The following is a 17434-nucleotide window of genomic DNA, read 5'->3' as shown; positions in this document are numbered from 1 at the left end:
CCCACAAACAGCAATGACCAAATCATCTGTTTTATTTAGTGATGTTGACTGAGGGATAAATATTGCCCAGGACACCAGGGAGAACCCCCCCTGCTCTTTTTCGAAACAGTGCCGTGGGATCTTTTACATCCACCGGGGCCTCGGTTTAACATCTCATCCGAAAGACGGCACCTCCTCCCTCAGCACTGCAAGCCTAGATTTTTGTGCTCAAGTCTCGAGTGGGACTTGAACCCACAACCTTCTGACTCCGAGGCGAGGGTGCTACCCACTTTTTAATAGTATTAATATTTATTGAACTTTAAGAACATTTACATCGTGATCATTCCATTGTATCATACAAATCCATTCCGCCCCTCTGCACAGCCGTTCCTCCAACACATATTAACATCAAAACCTGAAGTTTAATTTGTCTCCTGTAACATATAATAATCTATTGTACTTTACAAATTGATCATAAAATACTATCTTTAAATTCTTTTCTGAATAAAACATCCACAGAGCCTTATAACAATCTTTTAGTTTATATTTATAATAATCTTTGAGGTTTATTCTCCTCCCTTTAGAAAGCAGAGCATTCCTTCTTTGCATAATCACAAATCTAACCAAACTGAACATTACATTAATTGCTGCTCTGCTAGACTCGGACAGACTCTCTTGAAATCCCCATCTCAAAATTGAGTCCCACGGGATTCCCATTCTCGCTCTCAACCAGCAAGAAAACCTCACACAACCGTCGAACATAGTACTTAAAATCCTTTCACTGTGGACATAACACCAGCAAATGGGACAGAGTCTCATCCCGCGTCCCACACACTGAACATAAGAACATAAGAATATAAGAATTAGGAACAGGAGTAGGCCATCTAGCCCCTCGAGCCTGCTCCGCCATTCAATAAGATCATGGCTGATCTGGCCGTGGACTCAGCTCCACTTACCCGCCCTCTCCCCGTAACCCTTAATCCCCTTATTGGTTAAGTTGTCGCTGGGCAAGTTGTCACCTCTATTCGCCCAATCTTACATAAAACTATCATGGTAAAAATCCGGTTATGAGCCAATTTGAAATCCAGTTCAATCCATTCTTGACATTTAAAATTCGCTCTCACTCCTTCCAAATCCTGTTGAAGTCCAGCTGTGGATATATCTTCTGCCAAAACTCCTGACCAGCAGGTGCCTTAAATCTCCATTCTCTAAATACCCCATAGAAATCTCGAATATTACATTTGTCAACTTGGACCAACTCCTCCCCTTTCTCCAGCAGAAAGCTTGGAAAAGTGGAACTCATTATACCTCCTTTAGAGATCTGCATATTTATTTCTTCCATCCAATCCTGTGGCATTGCCCTCTCAATCTTCTCATGCATGATCTTAATTGCTTTTTCCTCTACCTCCTGATTCTCCTCCCAAACCATATCCCTCACTACCGCTTCCAGCAATCAACCTGGAATTACCTCATATAATACATCTTTCACATATGTAACACCAGTTTTTATCAAAGCTTGATTAAATAATACCTCTCCTTCAATGTTGATCCACCTGTTCAAAAATAAGGGCTGTTCTAAAAATTCCTCAGCACCTTTGGGCATAAACTGCACATTTTTCAAAATTAGGCCCAAGTGTCTACAACCCCCTTATAAAACCTAGGGAGAGGTTTAATCGGTTTCAAAAACATATTATTGCATTCCATGTAAAATATTCCCGATCCTCCTATCCCACTTAATTAAAAAAAATGCTGGAAACAACTCTTCCAAAAACTTGTATTGGACTTCTGAAGAAATCTCTTCACCCATTTAATTCTAAAGGATTTTCTCTTCCAATCAATATCTGGGAAATTGAATCCTCCCTGATTTCCCTTCCCATAAAAACTTTACACCAGCCTCTCGGATAGACTTTTCCGCCCATTCCACCGTCAATAAGTACCATAGTTTAGACAGCAGGAGAGCTGACACCACTGTCGCCCTTCCTTGCACTTTCAACCACCTTCTTTCCCATCTTCCCAAAATCTTTTTAATTTTCATAACCTTCGGTTCTCAATTTAGCCGATCCACTTCATCTCTATCTTCCTTGCACCCCATACGCACTGGGAACCGCACTTTTATATAACAGGTTCCATCAGCTACCCACATTCCAGGATAGTATCTCCTCTTTATTACTGAGCAAAGTTTAATGTCCCACAACTCCAGCTTTTTTTATCAGCACATCGTCCTCAACATAAATCGGCAGGTTTAAAGATGAAACTACCTCCTCTTCGGAATACAGCAAAGATACATCCAAGTCCTTCTCACCAACCTTCAGGCTCAGTAAAAGTCTTTCCACCTCCTCTCAGCCACTGACCGTCACTTCCAATGCAACATTCAGCTTTGGTCGGCAAGCAAAGCAACTTCCCTCCCCACAGTCCTCATGTACTGCCTGAGTGATACCCCAAGCTCGCATCTCCTTATCCCGGCAGTGAACCACCACCGTGTTTTCTTTTCCAAACCTCCTGGGGTCCCGACCCAAATCTTTGGGCCTTTTATTCTCCCTTCTCAAGACATTCTCTCCCCTGATTAAGTTCACACTGGGAGCATTGTCCTCTGAGGGGCCCGGCACTCCAGGCCCATCAGGAGCCTCTGGCTGATGATTATGGGCCAAAAAGACCCTAAAATTTATTTTAAAAAACACAAAAACCCACCACCAACCTTTTACAAACTCACTCCAACTCCTGCAGTAATCAGCAGTACCTGCTCACTCCTAGCCCCTCCCACTGAGAGAGTACTACCCAATGAGCCACAGGCTGACACTGTGGTCGATGTTGCTAAGGGCCTTGTGTGTAAATAGGACAGGGCCTTGGCTAGACCCTTGAGGCACGACTGAGTTGACTGTGCAAGAGTGGGAGAAGTCATTGCCGGCTACACTGGGACAAGTAAGGAGGCAGGGGGTAATGTGAATGAGGTTGGAGAATAAGTACCAGCGTGGAGTTTTAGGCAAGGTTTCAGTATGAATTAAGCAATGGATTTTGTGTTCAGTACGTAGCTGCCATCAATAATCTGCAGAATTGCTGACTTTTTCCCCCCATCATGATGGGTTTGGGATGTTTGGGTGAGCAACAGTATCAAGCAGTGGTGGATAAGTTTGATACTTTACTGGTTGTGGTATTCAGCTCATCCGCCAGTAGCAGGAATATTGTCTCCTTAATTAAATGTGACTTTCTCTCAGTGCTGCGAAATAGGATTCCTGTCAAACAACAATACACAGCTAAGGATGCGTTAGGCTGTGAGCCAGTTGTAGCCTGCTAGAGCTGGCCACAGTAGTAATTAAATCAGACATTATCTACAGATGACATTTCTGTACAATATTTACTTAAATTACTCGAGCCATTGTAAATTACATTTAATTATATACTGGGAGATTTTGTTATTTTAATAGGACTTGCTTTTATATATATATATATATATTTTTTTTTTACATTTCCCTGTTGTAGTTGCTCATTTGTTTGCAGTGAATGTAAGATATATTCTGCCAGAGGGTCACTTGTGGAACCGCCATTATCCACGATTCTAATTTTCACTGAACAAAGCTTTTTGCACGTGACATTGCCCCATTTGCAAACATCTTTCATTATTTTGTATTTCATCTCCTTTTCTTGGTGACAAAAACTACCTTGCGCTATTTGTACCTCTCAGTATTTGTATTGTGATTGGCTCCATTCCCATCCGCATAAACTGTATCATATCATAGAATCACAGAGATTTACAGCATGGAAGGAGGCCATTCGGCCCATCGTATCCAAGCCAGCCGACAAAAAGCTATCCAGCCTAATCTCCCTTGCCAGCTCTTAGCCCTGTAGGTTACGGCACTTCAAGTGCATATCCAAGTACTTTTTAAATGTGGTGAGGGTTTCTGCCTCTACCACCCTTTCAGGCCGTGAGTTCCAGACCCCCACCACCCTCTGGGTGAAGAAATCTCCCCTCATATCTCCCCTAAACCTCCCCCCAATTACTTTAAATCTATGCCCCCTGGTTATTGATCCCTCTGCTGAGGGAAACAGGTCCTTCCTATCCACTCTATCCAGGCCCCTCATAATTTTATACATCTCAATAAGGTCTCCTCTCAGCCTCCTCTGTTCCAAAGTAAACACACCTAGCCTAGCCAATGTATGTGGAAGACCAGAATTTTGGAGCCTCGGTTACCTGCCAACATCCGTGAGCTGCCTGAGTGGGGTCCATTCTGCTGTGGCGGGTGAGGGAGGCGGAGAAGGGACTGCCTGTGGGGAGGTCAGCCCCGAGCATCTGTGGAGCAGCGCGCAATGTTCTTCCTTTGCTCTTCAGCAGGTGCTGACCCATTCTTGGGATCAGTAGAGGGCCCGTTACCTCGCCCGACTGTTCGTCAGTGATTGCCGAGACGTGGAAGGCTGTTCAACAGTGGAGGGTACCACCGTGGAACCCAATCCCATTCTCACCTGACGCCCACACACGGCCACAATCCCTCTCAGAGAGTCGTCAGTCTTTGAAATTCTCTACTCCTGAGAGCTGTGGAGGCTGGGTCATTGAATATATTCAGGGCTCAGATAAACAGACTCCTGAACTACAGGGGAGTCAAGGGTTCAGGGGAGCGGGCGGGAAAGTGGAGTTGAGGCCACGATCGGATCAGCCATGATCTTACTGAATGGCGGAGCAGACTTGAGAGGCAGTATGGCCAACTCCTGCTCCTAATTCTTATGTTCTTATAAACAGAAGTACCGGTTGGTTCATCCCCTCCACCCAACCCAACAGTAGAACTGCTGCGAGATCTGTTAACTCAACAGGGGTGTAACCATGTATAAAGAGTTAGGGGAGCATTCTCGCATTTGGAAAGGTTCTTGTCTTATATATAAGTCATTAAGGGAACAGATAGAGAGAGACTATTCCCGCTGGAGGGGCTCGTGGGGGCTGAATGGCCTCCTCCTGCTCCTATGTTCCTATAGTTTAAGATGGGGGTTGAGAGCTACATTGGCTCCCAGAGCATTGGAGTCCGAGAGCAATCAACTGGTAGGGAAGTGATTGGAATATATTTTCACAGGGTTATCTCGTGGATTTGAACTGTCCCACCCCCCACCCCCCACCCCCCTCCCCCTGCAACCCCGGAAAATACACATCTCTGGCACTTATTTTGGTCCATTTCCGGCGGTTAGGGGTTAAGGCATGGACGGGAGGTTGGGATTGCAGCAGAACAGGTTTGCTTTGGCAGATTCTATTGTCAACGTGGAGCCAGGAATTTATAGCGCCAAGGAAAATATAAAAATAAAGAGAGAATGTATGATTTTAAAATGAGGACGGAATTTTGCCTGCATGCTCTGATCTGATTATGCCTGGCTATTTAACCTCTGTGTGCACTTGATGCACAAATTCAATCCCTCTGATGCTACAGATAGTCTTGTGACGTATCCCCAAACCACCTCCTCCAAGCTTGAATGCCCCCCTTGTATCTCAGTGACCAGAACTGGACGCAGCTCTCAGTGGGGTCCACCCGGATCACTTCACAGTCCAATGTGGCTTCCTCCGACTCGTATTGTTTTGTCTCTATGTTCTGTTGATTGGTGTCGTGCAGTGATTGGGCTTGTTGAGTGACAAGTCTGCTAAAACCCCTGCATCTCTTAGCCTCATCCTTGGCTATCAACACCATTCGTGGAGATTGCATGTGGCCCAGTTTTTCCTTATGCATTAGTACGTTACAGTTGTAACAAAAGAAAGACTTGCATTTATATAGCGCCTTTCACAACCTCAGGACGTCTCAAGGCTCTTTACAGCCAATCAAGTACTTTAGAAGTGTAGTCACTGTTGTAATGTTTATATAGGATATACAGCACAGAACTAGGCCATTCGGCCCAACCAGTCCATGCCGGCGTTTATGCTCCACTCGAGCCTCCTCCCGTCTTTCCTCATCCAACTCTCTCAGCATAACCCTCTATTCCCTTCTCCCTCATGTGCTTGTCCAGCCTGCCCTTAACTGCATCCATACTATTCGCTTCAACCACTCCCTGTGGTAGCGAGTTCCACATTCTCACCACTCTCTGGGTAAAGAGGTTTCTTCTGAATTCCCTGTTGGATTTCTTGTATTCCCTGTTTGATTTCTTGAATGTAGGAAAATGCAGCTGCCGATTTGCGCACAGCAAGCTCCCACAAACAGCAAATGTGAAAATGACCAGATCATCTGTTTTTTTTTAGTGATGTTGGCTGAGGGATAAGTATTGGCCAGGACACTTCAACATTGTTCAAATTAACTTTCACCTCCACTTGGCAGGGGCCCAAACAGAGCTGTGCCCTATTATAGTGCGCCTTACTTTTTGTACCCAGCCCACGACAGTGCTCCAGTCGGAGAAGAGGCTAGGAGCAAGGTCCTAGAGGGGCAACACTGGTAGGCTGCTTCCCTGCCGATGCAGCAAAGTTCTGGTTGACATCATACAGAAGGTCCTGAAGCTGGTGGCCATTAACCCTTGGCAGGGCCCCGGAGACCTTCCTTCCACATGCAGAGCCCCGCCAAGCGATGTGCCAGCACCAAGGGAATGGTGGGCTGAGGGAGGTAACTTGAATCTGGAAATTCAAGCAAGTGCAGGAGTGCGAAGGAATACTCTCCACTTGCCTGGATGAACGCAGCTCCAACAACACTCGAGAAGCTTGACACCATCCAGGACCAAGCAGCCCCGCTTGATTGGCACCCCACCCACCGAGCATGAACATCCCCTCTCACAATCATGGCAAATAGATAGTTTGTAAATATCGAAGGGCCAACTTTAAGAGGCGAGAACTCATTGCAGCACAGTTGTGATTGTAATCAGCAGAATTTCCTTCATCAGTGTGAGGGAACGGTGAGGGCAAGTGACCTGCAACGACTGAAGGAGCAGCCTACACTGCGTTGACAATGGTTCAATCTCTGCGGGATACCCTCTTGAAACATGTGGCACTGATACAGGCTGTTAAGTGATTAACGGCGGTTATCATTTTTTATCAAAGCTGCAATTAATCACGCTCCCAGGGGAGTGCAAACTCTGGCGACGCTCGGCAATTGGAGGGATGGCCCTGTGGCAGGGTGCGGGGTTGGGTTTACCCACACCGAGGGCTGACTAGATAATGAGCACAGGGTTACAGCCAGCCCCAGCAGCCAAAGTATTTTATACCATTTGATGAATGATGCTCAGCCTGGAGATTTATTGCAGCACACTGCAATTGTCCGAGCAGTGCAGGTGTGATTTTATCATTTTCACTTTGTGCCCATGGAGGTAAGGAATGTTAGCACCAGGATACGGAACACCCATGGGATGTGGGTGTACAGGGCACAATTTCAAAATTTGCAGATGACACAAAACTTGGAAGTAATAGTAAACAGTGAGGAGGATAGTGATAAACTTCAGGAGGACATAGACAGGCTGGTGGAATGGGCAGACATGTGGCAGGTGAAATTTAATGCAGAAAGGTACATTTTGGTAGAAAGAATGAGGAGAAGCAATATAAACTAAAGGGTGCAATCCTAAAGGGGGTGCATGAACAGAGAGACCTCTGGGTATATGTGCACAAATCGTTGATGATGGCAGGGCAGGCTGAGAACGCGGTTAAAAAAGCTTACGGGATCCTGGGCTTCAAGAATAGAGGAATAGAGTACAAAAGCAAGGAAGTTATAAAACACAGGTTCAGCCTCAACTGGAGCATTGTGTTCAATTCTGGGCACCGCACTTTAGGAAGGATGTGAAGGCCTTAGAGAGGGCGCAGAAAAGATTTATGACAATGGTTCCAGGGATGAGGGACTTCAGTTACGTGGATAGACTAGAGAAGCTGGGATTGTTCTCTTCGAGCAGAGAAGGTATTGGTGAGGCCGCACCTGGAGTACTGCGTGTGCAGTTTTGGTCACCTTACTTAAGGAAGGATATACTAGCTTTGGAGGGGGTACAGAGACGATTCACTAGGCTGATTCCAGAGATGAGGGGGTTACCTTATGATGATAGATTGAGTAGACTGGGTCTTTACTCGTTGGAGTTCAGAAGGATGAGGGGTGATCTTATAGAAACATTTAAAATAATGAAAGGGATAGACAGGATAGAGGCAGAGAGGTTGTTTCCACTGGTCGGGGAGACTAGAACTAGGGGGCACAGCCTCAAAATACGGGGGAGCCAATTTAAAACCGAGTTGAGAAGGAATTTCTTCTCCCAGAGGGTTGTGAAACTGTGGAATTCTCTGCCCAAGGAAGCAGTTGAGGCTAGCTCATTGAATGTTTTCAAGTCACAGATAGATAGATTTTTAACCAATAAGGGAATTAAGGGTTATGGGGAGCGGGCGGGTAAGTGGAGCTGAGTCCACGGCCAGATCAGCCATGATCTTGTTGAATGGCGGAGCAGGCTCGAGGGGCTAGATGGCCTCCTCCTGTTCCTAATTCTTATGTTCTTATGTAAGGTTGAGAGGAGATTTGATCGAGGTGCTCAAAATCATGAGGGGTCTGGACAGAGTAGATAGAGAGAAACTGTTCCCATTGGCGGAAGAGTCGAGAACCAGAGGACACAGATTTAAGGCGATTGGCAAAACAAGGAAACATTTTTTATACCGCGAGTGGTTAGGATCTGGAATGCACGGCCTGAGAGGGTGGTGGAGGCAGACTCAATCGTGGCTTTCAAAAAGGAATTGGATAAATACCTGAAGGAAAAAAATGTGCAGGGCTACGGGGAAAGGGCGGGGGGAGTGGGACTGGCTGAAGTGCTCTTGCAGAGAGCCGACACGGGCTCGACGGGCCGAATGGCCTTCTGTGCTGTAATCAATCTACGATTCTGTGATTTGCTATATCTGGTGTTCAGTGTTGGCATCAATCACTCCCAGATCAGATACACAGGGTAAGGATCGCTGCACGCTGCCTCAGCCTCACATCATACTTCATCAGTGAGACATTTTCCACTTTTGACGCCAATCCTAAGGCCAGTTTGAGCATGGGTGTCGGTCAGTTTAGAGGCAGTACTGTGAGCCCTTCACCACGCAGAACTGGTTAGAGTCTGCGAAACTCAATTCACGTATGACCTTCGAGCCAACACACAAAAAGGATTGAACCCAAATCCCATGACGGCCAATGTCCAAAGCACTGATCTGCCCCTCCCCCCCAATCCCTCAAACTATGATTGGACCTATTTTATTTTTAAAAATCATCCTTGGGATGTGTGTGTCGCTGGCATGGTCAGCATTTATTTTTATTTATTTAAAAAAAAAATTTTGTTGCCAATCTTTCCAATTCTTTGTCAAATCACAAACGCCAGAGGTCACCTTGCACACATCAAGGATCACTCTGTGCCAATGTTCTTAGCCAAAAGGCCGAGAGCCACTGCACCATTCCTGGAAGTACTGCAATACCAGGTTCGTGCCATGGAGGTGGATGGGTCAGGCCCCCCACACACCTCCGTGGAGGTGGATGGGTCAATCCACCCCACCCACCTCCTATTTCATTTATTGCCCATCCCTAACTGCCCTTGAGAAGGTGGTAGTGAGCCACCTTCTTGAACCGTTGCAGTCCGTGTGTTGAAGGTGCTCCCACAGTACTGTTAGGGAGAGAGTTCCAGGATTTTGACCCAGCGACGATGAAGGAACGGCCAATATATTTCCAAGTCATAAATTGGTCACCAAATGTCAACACCAAGCGTCACCGCATGTGGTGATGATTGGCTGTAAACCCATGGTTGAAACTCTAATGCCGTATCTTAGCTTGACCACTGTCTCCCCACACAACACACACCTGACAGACTATGACTTTTAGTCCCCATAGTATTTATCCCAGCAAGCTGTATTTATAAAGCCTGTGGTAATCAGTTATTGATTTTTGTCTGTAATTAAAAGATCAGTGAAAAACTGTGCTAGGTTAAATTAAAGTCGTATAAATCAGAATATTTTTGCACTAACTCTCTGAATACTAAACCTTCCGCTGGTGGCTATCACAGGCACGGCTTCTACCGTGTGACCTTTATAGATCTGGTGATCTAAAACGAGAGAACGAACAGTTGGTTGGAATGCTGAGGAGGCCATTGCGTTTATGCTGTGTTGAATGAGCTCTCTGTCATCCAGGCAGCACTTCTTTAGTTGATGTATCAGTTGCCACAATAATGGAATAAGCATGAATAGGTCCCCAGGGATTCGTTAGTAAGCACGCTGCCTTGCTCTGGGAGTGAGCTATACAAACCGATCCTCGATATATGCTGATTATTTTCCTTTTTAATGTTCATCCTTCATCCTGGAGATGGGATTGGTGGCGGGAATTTATTGCCCATCCCTAGTTGCCCTTGAGCAAGGTGGTGGTGGAACTTCTCCTTGGAACCTCTGCAGTCCGTGTGGTGAAGGTGTTCCCACAATTGAGCAAGGGCAGGGGTCGTGGGTGTCCCATTGGTCGCGGTACACCACAGCTAGTGAGAGGAAACCTGTTCCCACTCCGGACTGCTGGCCACTAAAAGATGCAGGACGCTTTGTGAATGTTGTCGTCGATGCAGTACAAGCTCGGACTCAAATCATAGAACGGTTACAGCACAGAAGGAGACCATTCAGCCCGTCGGGCCTGTGCCGGCTCTCTGCAAGAGCACTTCAGCTAGTCCCACTCTCCCCGCCCTTTCCCCGTAGCCTTTTAATATTTTTCCTTCAGGTACTTATCCAACTCCCTTTTGAAAGCCACGATTGAGTCTGCCTCCACCACCCTCTCAGGCCACGCATTCCAGATCCTAACCACTCGCTGCGTAAAAAGGTTTTTCCTCGTGTCGCCTTTGGTTCTTCTGCCAATCACCTTAAATCTGTGTCCTCTGGTTCTCGACCCTTCCACCAATGGGAACAGTTTCTCTCTCTCTGCTCTGTCCAGACCCCTCATGATTTTGAACACCTCGATCAAATCTCCTCTCAACCTTCTCTGCTCCAAGGAGAACAACCCCAGCTTCTCCAGTCTATCCACGTAACTGAAGTCCCTCATCCCTGGAACCATTCTCGTGAATCTTTTCTGCACCCTCTCTCAGGCCTTCACATTCATCCTAAAGTGTGCTGCCCAGAATTGGACACAATACTCCAGTTGACGTGTGTTGGCCCTGAGAGTCAAATGAGCAGCAATCAGTGTTCGGGCTCAGGCCCAGAAAAATGGTCATTTGTGCTGGGTATGGTGGATAGTGTGCCAGTTACTGCAGTTCTCCAGTGAAGGCAGCGAGTGTATTTTGCTGTTGACTTCATCGAAGTTGTCAGCAGGGGATGTGTAGATAAGTCTCAGGTGTGTGTTGGTACTGGGGCATGACCATACCAGCTGGCTTAATGACCAATCTATTAACCAATTAACTTCCAGCTCATTAATCTTCACAATTACATATGCAGTTCTGACACATTAATTTGCACAGCCCCGGGAACGGAAACACGCTCGAGCTGGTTCTTCGACTGGGCGCTCCCGGCGATTCCTGAGCAGCGCTCGCCACGAAAGGGCACGCCACGCTGGGATCGGGGCATTGGCGGTTATATTTGTTGGAACGGCAGAAGCCATCCTGCACAGCTCCCACAGGTCACTCCCCGAGGTTACCGTGGGCTGGGGCAGCCGCTGATCGACAGCCGCGGATTTTGTGCTGGTCCGCAGTGTAGACCCGTTGCGTGTCAGCGGTGACCCAGGACTGGTTCCCAGTGCCACCGCTCCTGAAACCACTCCCTCTTGCAAGGTGGTTTCTAAAAAGAAAAGGAAAGTAAGCCTTGCGTGTCTCCCGTCCCAAAGCGCTTTACTGCAGTGTCGGCGCCAATGCTCCCTTTAATTTGGGGACGCGGCCCCTTTAACGGGCTGCGCGGCCCGGTCAAATTACCACACCTGCGGTGTTTTCTATTTAAAAGCTGATACACTGGCTGCATGGCAGATTTAGACAGCCGCGCAAGCGGTGCAGCTTAATGGTACACAGGTAGTCACTGTTGTCATGTAAAAAATGCAGCAGCTAATTTGCATTCCACAAGCTCCCACAAACCGCAATGTGTTAATGACCAGGTTGTCTGTTTTAAATGTTGGTTGAGGGATAAATAGTGGCCAAGGACACCAGGGATAACTCCCCTGCTCTTCTTCAAAATAGTGCCATGGGATCTTTTACGTCCACCTGAGAGAGCAGACGGGGCCTCGGTTTAACGTCTCATTCAAAAGACGGCACCTCCGACAGTGCAGCACTCCCTCGAGTGTCAGCCTGGATTTATGTTCTCAAAATATCTGGAGTGGGAATTGAATCCACAACCTTCTGACTCGGAGGCGAGCGGGCTACCCACTGAGCCACGGCTGACACTGTTGCTACTTGAATGGAGGCAGACTAGCGCGCTACAATGGAGGAACCTAGCAGCAGCTACCCTGTTTGGCAATCCCTGCTTCCAAGACCAAGTCGCTTGGCATTGCATATAATCATAACAAAGTGATGGGCAGGAAAAGACCAACTGGTGGTCGGAGCATCATGACTGAACATTCCCTCACTCCCCACCCTCCCACCCTCCCGCCCCATGTAATCACAGAAAAAACACAGGGCCAATAAGGGAAAAAACAGTGGAAAATTCATCTCTGATCTGCAATCGAAACCAGTCCAGGCAATCACGTGGACCAAGTGTTGTCCGTAGGGACATGCCTTCCATTTGCTGCTGACCGAGGCAAGGATCAGAATCCATCCATTGTGGGCGCTGAGACCATCCATTGTGGGCGCTGAGACCATCCATTGTGGGTGCTGAGCGCCATCCATTGTGGGTGCTGAGACCATCCATTGTGGGTGCTGAGACCATCCATTGTGGGTGCTGAGACCATCCATTGTGGGTGCTGAGACCATCCATTGTGGGTGCTGAGACCATCCATTGTGGGTGCTGAGACCATCCATTGTGGGTGCTGAGCGCCATCCATTGTGGGTGCTGAGCGCCATCCATTGTGGGTGCTGAGCGCCATCCATTGTGGGTGCTGAGACCATCCATTGTGGGTGCTGAGCGCCATCCATTGTGGGTGCTGAGCGCCATCCATTGTGGGTGCTGAGCGCCATCCATTGTGGGTGCTGAGCGCCACCTCTGATGGCAGAAGCGCTTGCTTCATTTGTGTTAGTGGTTTGCCACCAGGTTTCGCGGTTCCGGCACTCGCGGCGAAGGAGCTGCGGCTGTGCTGGGTGGCCAGTCTCCGGCCAATCGCTGCACTGGTGTGGTTCATGGACAGCACACTGCCAGAGTTAGACTGTGGGCTGCGAGCTGCACTCCAGGCAGAGCTGGGCTTGCGCGGATGTGCAGGGGGGCCCCCTGCTGGAGGGTTGACTGCGACCGTTGTCACCGGCGTTTCATTCATAAAGTACCTGGAGGCCAGCTAACTGCCTCCACGTGGTTAGACCCCCGGCTGGGCCGCGCACTGCCGGGCTCGACTTCACACTGAGCTGTGCTCCGCATGACATCGAGCCCAAGTGGAGTAAAAGATCGGTCTCGCAACACTGCCCTCTGCAGTCAGGCAGAGGTCTGAGTTATACGGGATACTTTCTGTTATTAGCCGAGTCATAGGATTTAGGAGCAGGGAGGTTGTGCTTGAACTGTATAAAACACAGTCGCCTGTCACTTTAATTCCCCACCCCACTCCCACTCCGACCTCTCTGTCCTCGGCCTCCTACACTGTTCCAACGAAGCTCAACACACGCTCGAGGAACAGCATCTCATCTTTCGTTTAGGCACTTTACAGCCTTCTGGACTTGACTCGAGTTCAACAATTTCAGATCATAACCTCTCCCCATATTTGGCTCCCTATCGTCATATTTTGTTTAAAACCCCCGTGATCTTATGTATTTTATTTCTCTCTCTGTTTCCCACGGCAACTGGTAATTATTCCACCATTCACAAACCAAAAGACTCATCTTTTTCTGACTCTCTCAGTTCGGCCCATCATCCCTTTTGTCTCTCTAATCTCTCCTGCCTTCCACCCGATCACAGACCTGCCCTTTTGTTCTTTCCTCCCCTCCCCCTTTCAGTGCCCCTGAAGAATCCGTTAATTGTGAACTTTCGCCAGTTCTGACCAAGGGTCATCGACCTGAAACGTTAACTCTGTTTCTCTCTCCACAGATGCTGCCTCAGAGAGCTGTGGAAGCAGAGACATTGAATAAATTTAAGACAGAAATAAACAGTTTCTTATACAATAAGGGAATAAGGGGTTATGGGGAGCAGATCAGATCAGCGATGATCTTATTGACCTGCTGAGTATTTCCAGCACTTTGTTTTTATTTCAGATTCCAGCATCCACAGTATTTTGCTTTTGTATAAAACACTAGTTAGGCCACAGCTGGAGTACTGCGTGCAGTTCTGGTCACCACATTACAGGAAAGATGTACTTGCACTAGAGAGGGTACAGAGGAGATTTACGAGGATGTTGCCTGGACTGGAGAATTTTAGCTCTGAGGAATGATTGGCTAGGCTAGGGTTGTTTTCTTTGGATTAGAGGAGGCTGAGGGGAGATTTAATTGAGGCCTGGATAGAGTTGATAGGACGGACCTATTTCCCTTAGCAGAGGGGTCAATAACCAGGTGGCTTAGATTTAAAGAAATTGTTAGAAGGATTAGAGGGGAGTTGAGGGGAACTTTTTTCACCCAGAGGGTGGTGGGGGTTTGGAACTCGCTGCCTGAAAGGGTGGTAGAGGCAGAAACCCTCATCACATTTAAAGGGGACATGAAGTGCTGTAACCTACAGGGCTACAGACCAAAAGCTGGAAAGTGGGATTAGGCTGGGTAGCTCTATTACAACCGGCCCGGACACGATGGGCCGAATGGCCTCCTTCTGTGCTGTAAATTTCTGTGATTCCATGAGTTACACTTTCACTTCTGTATCACGTTGCAGCAATGCAGAAACCGCGCTCCAGACTGAGTTGGACGGCATGCAATAAAATAGAAACCTGCAGAACTCGCATCAAACGGGATACGGTGGGATGGACCATAAGAAATAGGAACAGGAGTAGGCCATGCGACCCCTCGAGCCTGATCCACCATTCAATAAGATCATGGCTGATCCGATCATGGACTCAAGTCCACTTCCCCACCCGCTCCCCATTACTCCTTATCCCCTTATTGTTTACAAACTGTCTATTTCTGTCTTAAATTTATTCAGTGTCCCAGCTTCCACAGCTCTCTGAGGCAGCGAATTCCACAGATTTACAACCCTCTGAGAGAAGAAATTTCTCCTCATCCCTGTTCTAAATGGGCGGCCCCTTATTCTAAGATCATGCCCCCCCTAGTTCTAGTCTCCCCCATCAGTGGAAACATGTAGTGAAGGCCGCTTGTTTCTGTTTTTGTGTGTCGCAGGACTGAAGGATCCCTGCAGCGAGGTGACCTGTGGGTACGGCAGCACCTGTATCCAGTCGTCCGATGGCCAGTCGGCCAAGTGCGTGTGTCCCACCACCTGCAGCCTCGAGCCGGAGAGGGTAGTCTGCGGCAGCGACGGCCAGGACTACAAGAACGTGTGCGAGCTCAACAAGCATGCCTGCGACGACCACAAGAACGTGTACAAGAAGTCCGACGGGCCCTGCGGTGAGTGAGGACAGACAGGTCCAACAAACCGTTCTAAATCACCAGGGAGAAAAGAGGCAACAGGCTGTCTGGGCCTCTGCTGGCCTAAGTTAGTCCCCAGAGTTACAAAGGCTTAAATCATGAAGACAGGTTGCCCAGACTAGGCTGGTACTCCCTCGAGTATAGAAGATTATGGGGTGATCTAATTGAGGTGCTAAAGATGATTGGCCTTTATTGCAAGGGGGATGGAGTATAAAAGTAGGGAAGTCTTGCTACAGCTATACAGGGTACTGGTGAGGCCACACCTGGAACACTGCGTGCAGTTTTGGTTTCTAATTTACGAAAGGATATACTTGCTTTGGAGGCAGTTCAGAGAAGGTTCACTAGGTTGATTCTGGGGATGAGGGGGTTGACTTATGGGGAAAAGTTGAGTAGGTTAGGCCTCTACTCATTAGAATTCAGAAGAATGAGAGGTGATCTTGTCGAAACGTATAAGATTATGAGGGGGCTTGACAAGGTGGATGCAGAGAGGATGTTTCCACTGATGGGGAGACTAGAACTAGGGGGCATAATCTTAAAATAAGGGACCACTCATTTAAAACAGAGATGAGGAGAAATTTCTTCTCTGAGGGTTGTAAATCTATGGAACTCGCTGCCTCAGAGAGCTGTGGAAGCTGGGTCATTGAATAAATTTAAGACCGAGATAGTTTCTTAAACGATAAGGGAATAAGGGGTTATGGATAATGGGCAGAGAAGTGGACCTGAGTCCACGATCGGATCAGCCATGATCGTATTAAATGGCGGAGCAGGCTCGAGGGGCCGTCAGGTCTACCTACACCTGCTTCTATTCCTTATGTTCTTATAATTCAAGGAGTTGAGAGGGTAGATGGAGAGATATTTCCACTGGTGAGGGAGTCCAGATCAAGGGGGCGTAACCTTAAAATGATAGCTAGGGGCTATGTCAGGAAGCACTTCTTCACACAAAGGGTGTTGGAAATCTGGAACTCTCTCCCCCCAATAAGCTGTTGAGGCCGGGGGTCAATTGGAAATGGCAAAACTGAGATGGACAGATTTTTGTTAGGTAAGGGTATTGAGGGTTACGGAACCAAGGCGGGTAGATGGAGTTAAGATACAGATCACCCATGATCCAATTGAATGGCGGAACAGACGCAAAGGGCTGAATGGCCTCCTCCTGTTCCTGTGTTGCTAAGGTTACAATGCTGTGTGTGATGCCATTGAAATTTGTTCTTCACCGATGAATGTGCTTTCTGGGTGACCTTGTCTTCACCGAGGTTTATGCGACACCAGAGGATCAGTTGTAATATATGTTCCTTCACATCCTATTGAGCAGGTTTCCACCACCTGCTGATCAGACAGCTCTAAACTCGTACCAAGTGTTGAGAGAGTAATTATCCGCATTGATCAACTGGCCCCCAGGCTGCCATTACTTACATGACTTGGATCTTTCCAAACATCCCCGAGTGGCTTAATGGATAAATGCACTTTGTGGTCCTCCTTGAGTGAGGAGGAGAAAGATCTCGCCAAGGTTCCTGCTCCTGCAGCAATCTGGTTCAACACGGATGCCTCTGTCCAAATTCCCTGCGAGGACGGACAAGTCAGGAACAGAGGCGAAGAGTAGCTGCTTGTGCGCGATGCAAGGGTCAGCCAACACCTCATGGAACTGTAGTCCAGCACTTTTATGCTAGAAGGCAGGAAAATCTTGTGGGAGATATTAGCGGGCTGGGTTTTTGGCTTTGATGTTTTTGGGGCGATAATGGCGACGGTGGGGAAAGTTAGTGCCCGGGAACAGTTTGCGCCTCAGTGGATAAGTTTGAGCAGCTGGGCCCTGAGTCAGGGGGCGCAGCGCCAAGGGAGGCGTTGTACACCTCTCTTGGGCACGAGGATGGGAAACTCCCGAGCTAAAGAGCCGGACCGGGAACACTCCGAGCGACACCTGGGAAACCCCCCCACAAAA

General features: G+C 47.9%; 1 protein-coding gene across 3 annotated transcripts in view; it reads left to right on the top strand.

Moving 5' to 3' along the window:
* Positions 1-17434, top strand: part of agrn (agrin) — a 552899-nt gene that overhangs the window by 396025 nt on the left and 139440 nt on the right. For all 3 annotated transcript variants that reach the window (XM_070860482.1, XM_070860480.1, XM_070860483.1), the window contains one exon: positions 15256-15480. In XM_070860482.1, the coding sequence (XP_070716583.1) occupies positions 15256-15480 (225 nt within the window). The remainder of the gene's footprint in view (positions 1-15255; positions 15481-17434) is intronic.

The sequence above is a fragment of the Pristiophorus japonicus genome, chromosome 18 (assembly GCF_044704955.1).
Source record: "Pristiophorus japonicus isolate sPriJap1 chromosome 18, sPriJap1.hap1, whole genome shotgun sequence".
NCBI classification, from domain to species: Eukaryota; Metazoa; Chordata; class Chondrichthyes; family Pristiophoridae; genus Pristiophorus; species Pristiophorus japonicus.
Note: the sequence above shows the minus strand (reverse complement) of the source record. Positions and strands in the feature narration are given on the sequence as shown.